Raw genomic sequence first — 14,789 nt, 5'->3', positions numbered from 1 at the left:
ATAGCAACAGTAGAAAATTCTATGTCAAGTCATGAGCAAATATTTATTACCTGTAACCATAATTTCAGAAAGCCAATGTGCGCATTATGCCAGCAAGGTCTTTCTTTATGCAAATACTTTTTACCTTGTAATTACGGAAATCTGCAGTAACTACTGCATCAGAATCTTGTGTGTGCATGAGAGAGTGCATGTAATATACAAGAACAAGTGACGTTAAAATCCTGCTGTAATTGTTAACATCGTTGGACCCAGCAATGGTGAATTATGTCTTAATTTTAAGGAATAATTGTCATCTAATTTTTCTACCTGATGCTAAACTTAATGTTGGTCTTTGCCTCTTAATGTTTACAGAACACTGAGAGCATATTTCATATACATAATCCTCACCAGCACTATACTGCCTTTTTGTTCAGTATCTATTATATACAAAAGAGATGCTGAATACTCATACTAAGGAACCAAATGGTAGCAGCTTTACTTAAATCCATGCACAGTACCGTGCACAACAGAATGATTAAATGCTATTTGCTTTTTAAGGATGAATGAATCGATAGAAAAATAGATTGGATAACTCATTGGCACTTTAATGTATCGATAAAGGTGGGAGGAAACTAATAAATCATGCATTTCAAGCAGTTCCCCCATGCCCTTCCCTCCACACACCCCCGATGGAATGTTTGAGAACATAAAACATGCAGCGATGAGGTGCAGGTTATTTGGTACGAAGAACAACGTCAAGACTGCATAAAAAAGCATTTTACTTCAGACCCATATTGTAAATTTATTGCAACACTGAAAAAGGTTGCCATTCTTGGACCTAACCATTAGACAGTCTGACAGTACCATGCAAACCATAGACAATAAGACCTGTGCTGCGATTTCCGGCTGTTAAGAAGTCTCTCAGAGGGCTGAGAAAATGAAGACCTAAACAATTGCCTCCCAAATTATTATAATAGGAATTGTTTTGATTTCAGGTAGCAATGAATAGAAAGGGAACTGATAAGAGCATGTCCTTTCCTTAAGAAGACTAATTTAAAGCGTGACAAAATGAGGGATGTTGCAAATTTATAAATAACAACAAAATTAGAAATGGTTTTAATTGTGAAGTAGCAAGTTTATGTGTCAGTCTATTAATGTATGAAACAAATGAAAGGTGAGCATGTAAATTGTAATTAATAGACCGTTTTTCCTATTCCAGCATTAGTTTGGACATTGCCAAGGTAATCAAAGAACTGTACATTTTCAGAAGTAAGTCTGCTCCAGTGTGCATGATTAATTATGCATTAACCCATTTCTCTGAAGCCTCCTTCACTAAATCTTTGGTGGGAAATGCAGTTTATTAGGCATGTGGTTTGGTTATTTGTGTGCACTACTGCACATACTGCACTATTGGCCAATATGCAAGATGATTTAAAGTTTGGCATATTACAAAGATTTACTGTTGAGTAAAATGTTTTAATGTTTCAACAAACAACTCTGCTGATTAGTTTTGCAAGTAGCATTACCTTTATTCGCTGTCCTTTAACCTTTAGCCCTGTAGTCCTCACTCAGGCAAACCTGCATTGACTTCCCATCTTGCAAAAACTTGCACATGTGCGTAGTTATCTGCATGTGAATAGTACCAGTGATCCAATGGGACTTTGTGTGTGTGTAAAGTTACTCACATGGATCAGTGTTTGAAAGATTAAAGGTATTTTAGCACAGAAAAAGGATTTTAATACTGCTCAGTGGGGTTAAATTGCTGAGGAAAAATATTCATTAGAGTGGCAAGAAATGTTAAATGTAAAAGGCCAAGTTAATGGGACCTGTGAACTTCCAAGCTCTTATGTGATACACGTCAAATCAGTTGTTGATCTGAAGATGCTTGGGTTCAAGAGGGCAACTACAGAATCTTTGGATTATGATCACTGCATTAGAATTAACTACAAATAAAATCTTACCAAATAAATCAAATTACCCAGAGCATTCCCTCCTCATGTTCCATGGCAGAATTATCCCATAAATTAGTAAATGGTAATGCATGCAACAAAAAGATGCCATATCACTGTATATAAACATCTGCTTTCCTCATGCAAAATGCCTAAAAAAAAAGTGACAATAAATTTTTCTAACAGCATAATTTTACATTAGCTCAGTCACAGAAACCGTTATGCCAAATTCCAGAATTCTGTGAGTAGAGGATATTCTAAAACTTTTGAAAGATTTCTGGCATAAATATTCCAAAGCCAGCGCTGCTAATTTGTTTTCTAAGAACTAAACTACAGAGGCTTATTCCTTGCTGTGGTTCCTTGTTCTTCTGATAATGGAGGAGAATAGACCGGTTTTTGGAGGAGGTCCCACCAGTATTGGGGCTTGATTCTTGTGGGTAATTTTTATCTAGGGGAGGGAAAGAAAAAAAAAACAGTTATCCCGTTAGCTAACTCAACTTCTTTATCATATTTTTACAAATATCCAAAGTGACTGAACCATTTCAAATCTTAAAATGTAGCTTCTGAACCTTCAGATGACCAAGGATTGAAAGGTAGATATGGAAATACATTTTGTTACAACTGACATTTGCTTATATCATAAACAAATTAATTTATAGTCATAGTTACAACACATAAATTGTAATTATACAGGCAATCCATATTATTAATCATATATAATAAGAACACGGCAATATGCTTTCTTACTACAGGAGCATAAGATTTATAACCTGCCCTTTTATCACTGCTTGTCACTTGAATATTTTGCATAGCCACATGGTAAAAAGGAATTCAAAAGCAGGAAAGGATGCATTGTATGTTGGGGACACCAAGCTAGTTTCCCATTATTAAGATATACACTGTATCATAGCATGCCTTATTTATTCCCCTAATCAGATTGTTCTTCTCTTTTAACATGAGCCATGATACTTAATTTCAAAATAACCATTAGGAATGAAAGTCAAAAGTTAACATAGAAAAAAAGGTCAAAAATGATGAACTAGCATTCTAATTTGTTAATTAATTGGTAATAGAACAGAATCAAATATTGAAAAGCCTGTTTAAAACACTTTGAAAGACTGCTCTAAAGCCACTCATTTTGATTTCTTTGATATAAAACTACGAATCACCTTAAATGAGACAACCTTAAAGTATATTATGTCTGCAATTTTCTCTAATTCAAGTCTAAATTAGAGAAGACATTTTATGAATGTATGCTATGCTCAAAGCTAATTGAAAGCAATTATCAAAGTGGCATTTTGTCTGTGACTTTAAGATACATTGTAATATAATAAATGATTCCCATTATGTAATAAAAAGGTCACATCTTGCCTTTGGGCTAGTGACACTAAGAGTTTTTCAAAAGCAATCTGAGACATTTTCTTTAGTGAACTACAACTAATACAAGAACCATCACTTATTAAATATCAGTTGTCACCTGCATAGTATCCACATCAGAAATGGGTATTTCTTTCAAAAGAAACACCGCCTCATTAAAAATTGCAAAAAAATCTCTGTCTTAAAGTGCATACCTGACATTTTCAAGGTAAAATGAATATTCTTCACTTGTCATTCACTAATAGTAATGAAACAAAAATGTACATCACGTGGAGAGACTCATTAAAATATAGAACAATCCTTTTCTTGGGGATGGAAATTTACTTTACAATCTAAGGAGACAGAAACATAAAAATCTCAATGGGAAGAGGGGGTTTATTTAACACTATGGGAATTTTAGCTTACTCTTCACATGTTCGTTGCACTGCCACCTAATATGTAACTTTAGTATGTTATTGTTTGTTGGCATAAAAGTTAGTGTATGATTCTCTTTTCCTCACAGTCAACCTAGCTTCAGGCACCAATCTGGGGACCAGATCAGCATAGCTCCATAGATGACAGCTAATAACCTGGCCCTGTGAATTTATCTCATGGGTTGCTGTCACTCATACATCATATGTAGGTGTTATGTTTGGGCATGGGGGTGGTGGGATGGCCTCTTTTAGGAACACACACTGCATCTGAGATGCAAATCTTCTTGTCTTTCATGGAATGCTGCAAATGCTATTTTCTTATGCTTTCCTGGAGACTGTAGGTTCAATGTGAACTGAAAGCACTGAGTGGAGAAACTATTTAGTTCTGCTGGGAGAATTTAATATGACCATTAGGTCAATTTGAATGTTTTTGTGATTATTTTGAAAAAGCAATGTACGTGGACTGATTATCGGAAAATTAAAGAAAAAATATTTCTAAAAGATGCAAAGTTAAGTTGCAGCTATAGGAAAAACATGAGAAAATGCTTCTGCTTGGAAAACTTTATATTTTAAGAAAAAAACACAAAACAAACAGAAAACAAAGCCCCACCCAAACAGAAACCGTAAGCAGCCAAAAATACTACCAGTAGTTTATGATGCATTTGATGAAAGGTCAGTATATAACACTATGGGTAAAATTCTGGCTCCACTGAAATCATTGGCAAAACTCCCACTCACTTCAATGGAACCAGGATTTCACCCTGTAAGTTTGTAGTCCTAATTCAGAAGTTTTACAGGGCTGAGACATCAATAAATGGCTCCAGGGAAAACGTAGCATTAGAAATTTTAAAATCATTTTTGCAGACCTGAGAAGTGCAGCTAATGATATACTTGCTAAAAGGAAAACCTTACCCAATTTAAAGAAGAGCATAACTCTTAAAATTAGAGATAGTAATTGCTCCATATTTGAAGATAGTAATGTTTGCTAATAAATGAGAAGTCTGAGTCTGTCATATTAAACATGTTTATAAATACATAAATAAAACATAAAATGGGCATTTATTTTTTTCAGGAGCACGTCAGAGCTTCAAAATGTGCCTTGAAGCCACAGTAACACAATGCATCCAGTAAATGAAATGCACTAGGGAGTAATAAGTTTAATGTATTAACTGTGTTTCTTAGATCAAATAGTTTTCCTTTTATGTTATTGAGTTCTACAATGTGTGCTTGTTATATGTGTGTTCCTAACATCATATACGCTTAAATAAGAGGTCATCATTGCCCTTCCAATGAAAACAGAATGTGTTATAAATACAGGAATTAATCAAGACACTAACTAATAAGAAACTATAAATGATACTCCCAGTTTATGTTAAAATATTTGGATTAACAGTCAACTCTACACCTCAGAGGATACAAAGTTAAATTCAAATATGAACACAGTGAGCCATATACGTGGGTAACAGGTGGCCACTTGGCTCCACACTATCAGCAGGGAGGTTCACAGGATTATCCCACAGACTAGGGGTTTGTATGCCACTCTTCTCCCTGCTGCTGGGGCAGGCGAAACTGGGCAACACTACATCATAACTATCCCCAAAAGCGACTGAGGCCAGATGCAGATGGGCCAGAAAGAACAGCCCTTAAGGGTGCTCTAACACCATGGGTGGTGAATATCATAGGCTGAGGGAGGCTGAGCGTCCCCAAACAGCCAAGCGTGGCCCCACCCACACTCCGCCTCATGCTGCTTCCCGCTTTGCAGCTTAGTCTTCACCCATGCCATGGCCCGGGGGGGGGGGGGGGGCACTACCCACCCACCAAGTGCTGCGGGGCTTGGGGGACTGGGGCCGCACTGCCTGCCCATCTGGCGCGCTGGAGCTGGGGCAGCCTGGGGTGGGCTCCAGGAGAAGGGGCAGGGCTAGGGGCTAGCCTCCCTCAACAGGCAGTTCACAGGCTGCCCATGTCTAACACAGTGCAGAGGACTACCCCGCACAGAGAGGCCATAGGATAAGAGAAGTGCAAAGGTAAGTTTTAAGCTCTCTTTGTGTCCTCTCTCCTGGCTTGGGTTGTGTAAATTTGGGCCAAACCTCTCTGATCCAGCCCAATGGTTTTAAATAGAGCTGTATGTGACAGTTCTTTTAAACAATTTCTTAACAATATTATTGTGCAAAATGCAATCACATCTAATCAGTCTGGCATTAATTAAGCTCTAATAATATACTCTGGTCTCTCTCTTAAGTAGTGTGATCTGTTTCCCCTTTACACAGGTAGATTGAAAAACATTATGGTGTCACCATAATTCTTAAACATACTGCGAAAATGACAGAGCTGCAAAATTAAAATAAATGATTAATAGCATTTTTTTCATGTTTTGTACTAATAGGTATCACTGAGCTTTTAAATTAATAGAGCTGTCAAGCTCAGGGTTGTTACAGATCCAGCACAGAACTAAAATGGAAATTATATATTCCACAGACACCTAAAGATGACACTTTGGAATATTTTAAATTTTAATTAGTAGGTGCAATTGTTCCCCCTCCCCCAAGTTACTGCAAATTAATTGGCAATTAGTCACAACTAATTTTTTCTTAACAATTTGAACTGGAAAGATAGGTGCATTATGGTAGCATACTTGTCTGAGGTGCAGAAAGCACACATGCAGTAAATTGCATTGTCAATTACAAAAACTACTATTGTGAAATTAAGAAAAATTATGCATAGGTAAACAAAACTAATGTGCAGTGTAGCAGTGAATGGGAAAAATAATTCTCAACTGCACTGTAAGGGGTCTGCTGCTGTTTGTTTTTTTTTGTTTTTTTGTTTTTTTTAGGGTCAAACAAACAAACAAAAAAAAACAATTCCAAAAAAACCTCAGGGCTAGAAACAGAAATTCATGCAAATTGTCATTATAACAAGAGAAACTTTTTACAGGTTGGCATCAGTTTATATGTTAACTATTTTACTACTGCGGGATAGTTTCCCCTATCATCAACTGCTATAGAGCCAGGACACAATCCTGCTGCCACTGAAATCAAGGACAAAAGTCCCATTGCATTCAGTGAGATTAGGCCCTAATGGCTTGAGAGATCTATGGGATGGAATTGCAACTACAGCTCCTCTGTGCCTGCTGCATGGGGTGTTGGAGCTGGCGGATCTGTGTAAAAGCAGGTCTGTGGCTCCTCCCTTAGCTACCCATAGACTCTTTCCACAATGAGCAAGAGGCAAAAGATGGTCGGCCCTTAGTCTCCCTGCCCCTAGGTGGGGCTTAAGTAATGAGGTAGATCTTGGGCTGGCTCTCTGCACAATGGTTCAATTACACTCTTAAAGAGTAAGAGAAAGGCCAGGAAAAAAATTCATACATAAATTCATTCAAACATAAATATTCAAACCTCTTTTCCAGGGATGATCAAAGCACCTGTATAATTTTCTGGTGCCATGTATTATGAATTCTTATCATGAGAAAAAAAATCATGCCATTGTAATAAATTTACTGTTGTTAAATAAACCTTATCAACACCAATAGACAGAAAGTCTAACATGCTTTGTGACAAATACCAATGAGATTTTTAATTTCTTACAATCCATTAAAATGGCCCTGCCAGTGCACTAGCATTTATTCCATTCCTTCACAGAGGAACTATTCTTGCATCTGCCATAAATATTTCTTTTTTCCATTTTTAATCTAGGGATATTGTCCGCTTAAGATTCAGACTTGGTACTTACCAAATCAAGAACAGATGAAAGAAGTGAAATTGCAGTTTTTTTGTAATTAAGACAGAATACTCGTAGAGATTTTTCAAAACAATGCTAAAGACAGTTGTAGGTAAATGGAAATATTATTTTTCTTAAAGAAATACTGGTGCCCGAAGACAGAAGTTTATCAAACTAACTTGAGAGCCTTTGAAGATTCATTACTATTAATGACCAAGTGAGATCAAGTGAGACCATAAATATATTTCATGTCACTATATTTTGGCTGGGTGAGCTGTGATAGAATTTCCTCTTCAGCTAATTATCAAAGATGTTTAATGTAACCACTAATGTTATAATTTTTCCTTCACAAAAACAGTTCTATATAAAAAGATGATGAAAGCAATAAAATCTAGGCCCCGATCCTGCAGCTTGTTCTTCTTGGGCGGCCTGCAGTGGATCTCCAGACAAGCATAGCAGCCTGGCTATGTGCAACATAATGCAGAATTGAGGCCTGAGATTGTAAGATATTTAGGGCAGGAACTGTCTTTTTTATATATGTGTACAGTGCCTAGCACAATGGGGCTCCCATACTTATTGGGAACTCTAGGTGCTATCACAATACAAATTACAATGTTTAGCTTTCATATTCTCTATGTTATTAGAGCTATAGGGTGAAATCCTGGTACTATTTAAATCAATGGCAAAACTCTCATTGACTTCAGGGGGGTCAGATTTCACCAAAAAGCCATGGGCCCAAATTTTAAAAGATATTTAGGTGCCTAACTCCAAAGGCTCCTAAATACCTTTAAAAATCTGGGCATAAGTAACTCAGATGGCTAAGTCAGATTTCAAAAGTGACTTTGGCACTTAGAATCAAAAGGTATTTAAGTGCCTAAAGATGCAGCTATGTGCCTGATGTGATTTTCAAAAGCACTAGGTGCCATACTACCATTGAAACCAGAATAGAGTCAACGCTGGAGGGAAAGATATGAAGACAGATGGGAGAGAGAGAGAGAGAGAGAGAGAGAGAGAGTGTGTGTGAGAGAGGAACTCCTCTTCATCTTAAAAGAAATGTGTGTGTGTGTGTGTGTGTATGTGTGTGTGTGTGTGTAACTCCTCTTCATCTTTAAAAAAAAAAAAAAAGATAATTTACTTTCGGTTAAGTCAGAGGGACAACCTCAAGGCAAACTTTACTGAAGTCTGTACTACTAAAGGCAAAAACTCATGATTTCGATACTAGTTTCCTGATATTTTTTTCTGAAGTTTGCAATCCTATAATATAATATATGGAGATATACTTATCTCATAGAGCTGGAAGGGACTCTGAAAGGTCATTGAGTCCAGCCCCCTGCCTTCACTAGCAGAATCAAGTACTGATTTTGCCCCAAATCCCTAAGTGGTCCTCTCAAGGATTGAACTCACAACCCTGGGTTTAGCAGGCTAATGCTCAAACCACTGACCTATCCCTCCCCCCAATCTTGGGACTCAAATAGTTGGTTCACACAGTTACAGTTAGTAATACTTTTTTTGTGTGTGTGCTTGGATAGAGAAAGCTACATAGTCCATGAACAAATGCTCTCTGATTTAAATCAGAAAAAATCTTTCTGAAGCAGAGCCTTGGAAATATGATCTCAAAATCAAACAAAAATATCTAAAACTCCTTCCTCTAATGTTAGCCGTGCATAAATATCTGACCACTTAGAACCAAGACAAGGAGAAAGTCTAACAAGAGTTGTAAATTTCGTTTTTGGTGCCACAAGTATTTTTTGTGCATGGAGACACAGAGAACAGTTCAGGCTAAATTTATGAGAATGCAGGGAGCAACAGCACTCTTTCAGCAGAAGAAAAAGGGGAAATATTTCTTGTAATATAAATGTAAAAAATAAAATCAAATAGAATCATTCTTCTGTGACTAAATTTATAGAGATTCTGCAGCTACTCACCTTTATGAAACAGTCCCTTTATGGATTAGTCTCCCCACAAAGGGAAATAAAAATGTTCCATAATGTGTTTGTTATAGAGGATGGAGCAGTTTATTTTAGGAATGATACAGTAAATCTGGGAAGGGGCTACACACAAGAACGTATGCATTTTATGATCACTTTTAAAGGGTAGTTTGACTAGGCAACAACATGGACTACAGTGTGTGGTGTTCTTGGCTGTAACCATGGGTCGGATGCTCCATGGATCAGACATCGGGGTGATTGTAAAAATGGTATGGCCAACATCCTTCCATGGGTTCTGCAAGTCCAGTGACTGGGAAATCACAGGTCCTTGTTGCTCTGTAACCACAGATTTATTGCTGCAAGAGGTTATGCAGTACCTCTTCACTCCAAAAGATTTTGTGACATATCTCATGAGATTCTCCATTGTTCTGTCCTCACACATACATCTATTTATATGGCCCTCCCCTCACTACAGTATCTGAGAGTCTCCCAAGTATTTAAAATAAGAAATGTAATAACCCTCTTTCTTTTCTTTCCGTCTCAACCTGTAGAAGAAATAGCATGATTAAATTGCAGGTTTTGTTTCTTTATGTTCGCGTGAGAGAGTGGGCGTGCTGTGTATCTGTGTGGGTGTACAGAAATTATGGAGCGTAAGCTAAGTCAATGTTGATAGCTACAGTTGTCTCTAATTGAAAAGGAGCAGCTTCTAACATTTAAGGAGAGCTGAAATGAAAGTTTGATCATTAAAACTGATTGCCATTTTTTATCATAGAAAAAATATTTCCCCCTCAGTAATATTTCTTTTCCAGTTCTATGGGCTATGGGTTGATAAAAGCATGCTTACTGTACAAGGGGTCTGCATCCATGGTTCTCCATCAATCTGCATGGGCAGCGACTTGCTGGTTCTAAAGTAAAATATTTAATTATATGAATAAGAGTGTCTGGACAAAATTCATCAAGCTTATATTTTGAACAGAGATATATGAGGACAGAACAGGTGTGTGTAATCATCAGGACATTTATTGCCCACAAGTGTGCATGCAACTTCCACTGCTATTCCACCACAGATCCGGTACATGACCCAATGCCCCTACAAAGAAGTAATGCACTTATTTTAAGGCTTGGTACTCTTCTGTAATGTTATGTACAAACATATATACTGTAGTTCAGGAACAGCCCCAAGTGTACTTTAGTATGCAAAACAAAAGTACACCAAACAGGCATAAGGTGCTAAAAATATGCAGCTATTCCTTCATGACAGAGCAGAGTGCAGATAATGGAACTTGACTTCTGCATGAACTTTAGGTATAAACCTACTTTATTAAATAAGAACACAATGAAGCTCTTTGGGGCTGGGAGTGCCTTTTTGTTACATGTCTGCACAGTGCCTAGCACAATGGGACTGGGGTACTTCGGTGCTACCACAGAACTTATAATAAAGAGAAGTCCATGCTACTCAACAATTTTCAAACTACTGTTTATGAACCAAATAAGAAAACTCTTTCAGCCATACTAGTATTTTTTATTAGCACTGGGAGGATATTCTCTTGCTTGCATCTACTCTGGGTGCCCTGCTCATACTCATATAGCAGTAAAGTAAGTTCCAAGGAATACTGTGTTCAGAGGCTTTGCCTTTAAGGATTAAACAATTAGAATGTTTAGTGCTCTAATATGATTTGCAGAATAACAGTTTTATAGACCCAGCACTACTGGAAGTGATGCACATCAGATAATTACATGAGCCTACAGGAATGTAAAGGCAGGAATCAAAATAATAACCTTGGGCACATCCAATTCTGCACCCATTTAAGTCAAGGGAAATTTTGTCACTCGAAGGCACTTCAGTGAGTGCAATGCCCTCATCAGAAGGTAGACTTTCACCTTCAGAAGTACCTACACTTTTGAGGGAGTAACTGCTGTAATTTATGGCCACCGGCCAGGATGTGACAGGTAAAAGCAGGGGAGAACGAAGTGGCCTCACCCAACAGCTGAGTAAGAGTCTGTCACATTTGGAGTCCCGACTTGTAGGAGAGCATAGGAATTGTTTCTTTGGTGTGCACCTGGGCATATGGCAATCCAAAAAAGGGAGGGGAGATGGCAAGCCCATTTCTCCTCTGCATCAGCTGAGATTAAATGCTTGCTACCCCAAATCGGGAGCACCTGACACCATCCTGAATTAAACACTGTGGGTAGGATTTTCAAAATCACCTAAGGCACCTTGGAAAATCCCACCTTATTTTCTTAATGTTTCTTAATGGTTTTCTCTCGCACATGAGGTGAGGTGGGATGAGGAAAGCTTCACTGGTGAAAAATTGTACTGTTTGGTAAAATTGCAAAGTTGTAAAAAATATTTTTTTAAACTTTTTTGGAAATATAAAGATTTTCCTGGTTCTATTCAGCACTTTGTCTTACCAATGAAAACTGTGTTTACTTTTAGCTCAGTAAATCATAGAATCACAAAAACATAGGGCTGGAAGGTACCTCGAGAGGTCATCTAGCCCAGCACCTTGTACGAAGGCAAGACCAGGTAAACCTATACCATCCCTGACAAGTGTTCGTCTAACCTGTTTGTAAGAAACCTCAGCGATGAGAACTCCACAACCTCCCTCAGAAGCCAATTCTAGAGCTTAATTACCCTTATAGTCAGAAAGTTTTTCCTAATCTCTAATTTAAACCTGCTGTGTGGACGATTAAGACCATTACTTCTTTTCCCACGTTAGGAGACATGGAGAACAAATGATCACCATCTTCTTTGTAACAGCCCTTACCATATTTGAAGAATATTATCAGGTTCCCCCTCAGTCTTCTTTTCCCTTCAATAAACATGCCCAGTTTTTTTAACCTTTCCTTCTAGATCAGGTTTTCTAAACTTTCTATAATTTTTGTTGTTCTCTGCGCTCTCGTCAATTTGTCCACATCTTTCTTAAAGTGTGGTGTCTAGAACTGGATGCAGTATTCCAGCTGAGGCTCACCAGTGCCAAGTAGAGTGGGACAATCACCCATATCTTAGGGTATGTCTATACAGCAACTAAATACCCCGGGGTGGCCCATGTCACCTGACTCAGGCTCACAGGCTTGTAAAATTGCAGTGTAGATGATCTGCCTGAGACTGGAGCCTGAGCTCTGGGATCCTGTGAAGAGGGGGTAGGGGGAAAGGATCCCAGGCTCCAGCCTGAGCCCGAACATCTACGCCGTAATTTTAAAGCCCTGCAGCCCGAGCCCTGCAAGCCCAAGTCAGCTGACCCGGGACAGCTGGTGTCCTTTAACTGCCATGTAGCCATAACCTTACATACAACACTCCTATTAATACACCCTTTTTGCAGCTCCCCCCTCCTTCCCCTCTCCCCATCATGGACCCCAGAGCTCAGGCTCCAGCTTGAGGAAGATCATCTACACAGCTGACCTGGGCCAAACCTGATCTAGGTGGGAAAAGAAGACTGAGGCGGGGCCTGATAATATTCAATTTGTGACCCACTATAACTCCCAGATTTTTTTATGAAGTACTACTTCCTAGCCAGTTAGTCCCCATTTTGTAGTTGTGTATCTGATTTTCCTAAGTGTAGTACTTTATACATTAGAGTGACAAGATGGGTGAGGTAATATCTTTTATTGGACCAACTTCTGTTGCACATCTTTATTGAATTTCATCTTGTTTATTTCAGATCAATTCTCCAATCTATCAAGGTTGTTTTGAATTCCAACCCTGTCCTCCAAAGTGCTAGCAGCCCCTCCCAGCTTGGAGTATCTGCAAATCTTATAAGCGGACTCTCTACTCCATTATCCAAGTCATTAATGAAAATATTGAATAGTATCAGACCCAGGACAGAACCCTGCAGGATCCCACTAAATACATCCCCCCAGTTTGACAACGAACCATTAATAACTACTCTTTGAGTTTGATCTTTCTACCAGTTTTTCATCCATCTTATAGTAATTTCACCTAGACTGCATTTCCCTAGTTTGGTTACAAGAATGCCATTTGGGAGTATGTCAGATGCCTTACTAGAATCTAGGTATATCACCTCTATAGCTTCTCCTTATCCAATAGGCCAGAAATGCTGTCAAAGAAGGCAATTAGGTTGGCTTATGGTGGCTATTACTTATGACCCTATTATCCTCTAGGTGCTTACAAATTGATTGTTTAATAATTTGCCACATTATCTTTCCAGGTATTGAAGTTAGGCTGACTAGTCTATAGTTCCTCGGGTCCTTTTGTATCTCCTTTTAAAGATAAATATTATGTTTGTCTTGTCTTCTGGAACCTCACCTGGAATCTCACAGATAATTACTAATGTCTAGTTCCTTATGTACCCTTGGGTGAATTTTGTCAGGCCATGCCAACTTGAATGCACCTTACTTATCTAAATATTCTTCAATCTGTTCTCTCCTTAATTTGGCCTACATTCCTTGCCTCTTCTTGTTAATATTAATTATGTTGAATATCTGGTCACAATTTACCTTTTTTGTGAAGAGTGAAGCAAGACAGGCATTAAACACCTTAGCCTTCTTGATGTAATCCGTTATTAACTCGCTTTCCCCACTAAGGAGAGGGCCTACACTTTCCTTAGTTTTTCTCTTGCTCCTAATGTATTTATAGAATCTCTTCTTACTGTCTTTATTGTCCCTGGCTAGTTGTAATTCATTTTGTGCCTTAGCCTTTCTGATTTTGTTCCTACATGCTTGTGCCTTCTTTTGTACTCACTCCTAGGAATTTGACAATGTTGTCCAAATGATACAGCACAATCAAATTAGCCAGTTCTCCTGTTTCATGGCTAACTCATACCAATGCATTTGTTCATGGTGACTTGTCAGTGCTCAATATACAATATAACAATAAAATGTAGGTTTTTTGCTCCTGAGAATCTTAAAGTGTTTTACAAATACTAATGGCAATTTATAACTCCCAGGTAAAGAATATATTAGGATTCCCATCTTATGAAGAGATTAAAATGTGTCAAAGAGATGTAAATGACTCCTCCAAGGTCACTCAGAGTCTGTGAATAATAAAACCCAGGAGTATCAACTCCCAGTCCTCTTCTCTCACCACTAGACAAAACCTCACAATGAGGTGAGAGATGACTGTAAGGTGTGAAGACTGACGTTAAGAATTTTCCTATTTGCTTTATCATGTATTTTAATGAAAGAAAACCATCTAAATACATGAATTCAGTAAACACCTACCTTCAACAAATTTTCATGTGCATTTAATGTATGATTTTTATTCAATATGTAGCAATAAAAAATGTATAACTAGAAGGTACAATAAAGAGTTTACCTGATGACAACAGATGAGCACTGTGCAAGCCGCCTACCAGCACTTTTCAGTCCTGTGTATATCTGACCCATCTCCATGGCTCCTTCCAGACCAACCACTTCCATCAGCTGATCACTCAGATCTGAAACAATTCAGCACACTTCCCTTTAGGAAGACA

General features: G+C 38.1%; 1 protein-coding gene across 1 annotated transcript in view; it reads right to left on the bottom strand.

Moving 5' to 3' along the window:
- Positions 1–563: 563 nt before the first annotated feature.
- The window catches only part of DGKB (diacylglycerol kinase beta), a 465,349-nt gene continuing 451,123 nt past the window's right edge, over positions 564–14,789 (bottom strand). Inside the window, exons 22-24 of the mRNA XM_054021197.1 lie at positions 14,633–14,753; positions 10,202–10,262; positions 564–2,376 (exon numbers count right to left, since the gene is read on the bottom strand). Coding sequence (XP_053877172.1) covers positions 2,269–2,376; positions 10,202–10,262; positions 14,633–14,753 — 290 coding nt within the window. The 3' untranslated portion in view covers positions 564–2,268. The remainder of the gene's footprint in view (positions 2,377–10,201; positions 10,263–14,632; positions 14,754–14,789) is intronic.

The sequence above is a fragment of the Malaclemys terrapin genome, chromosome 2, assembly GCF_027887155.1.
Source record: "Malaclemys terrapin pileata isolate rMalTer1 chromosome 2, rMalTer1.hap1, whole genome shotgun sequence".
In the NCBI taxonomy this organism is placed as follows: domain Eukaryota; kingdom Metazoa; phylum Chordata; order Testudines; family Emydidae; genus Malaclemys; species Malaclemys terrapin.
This window is presented reverse-complemented; position numbering and strand designations above follow the sequence as displayed.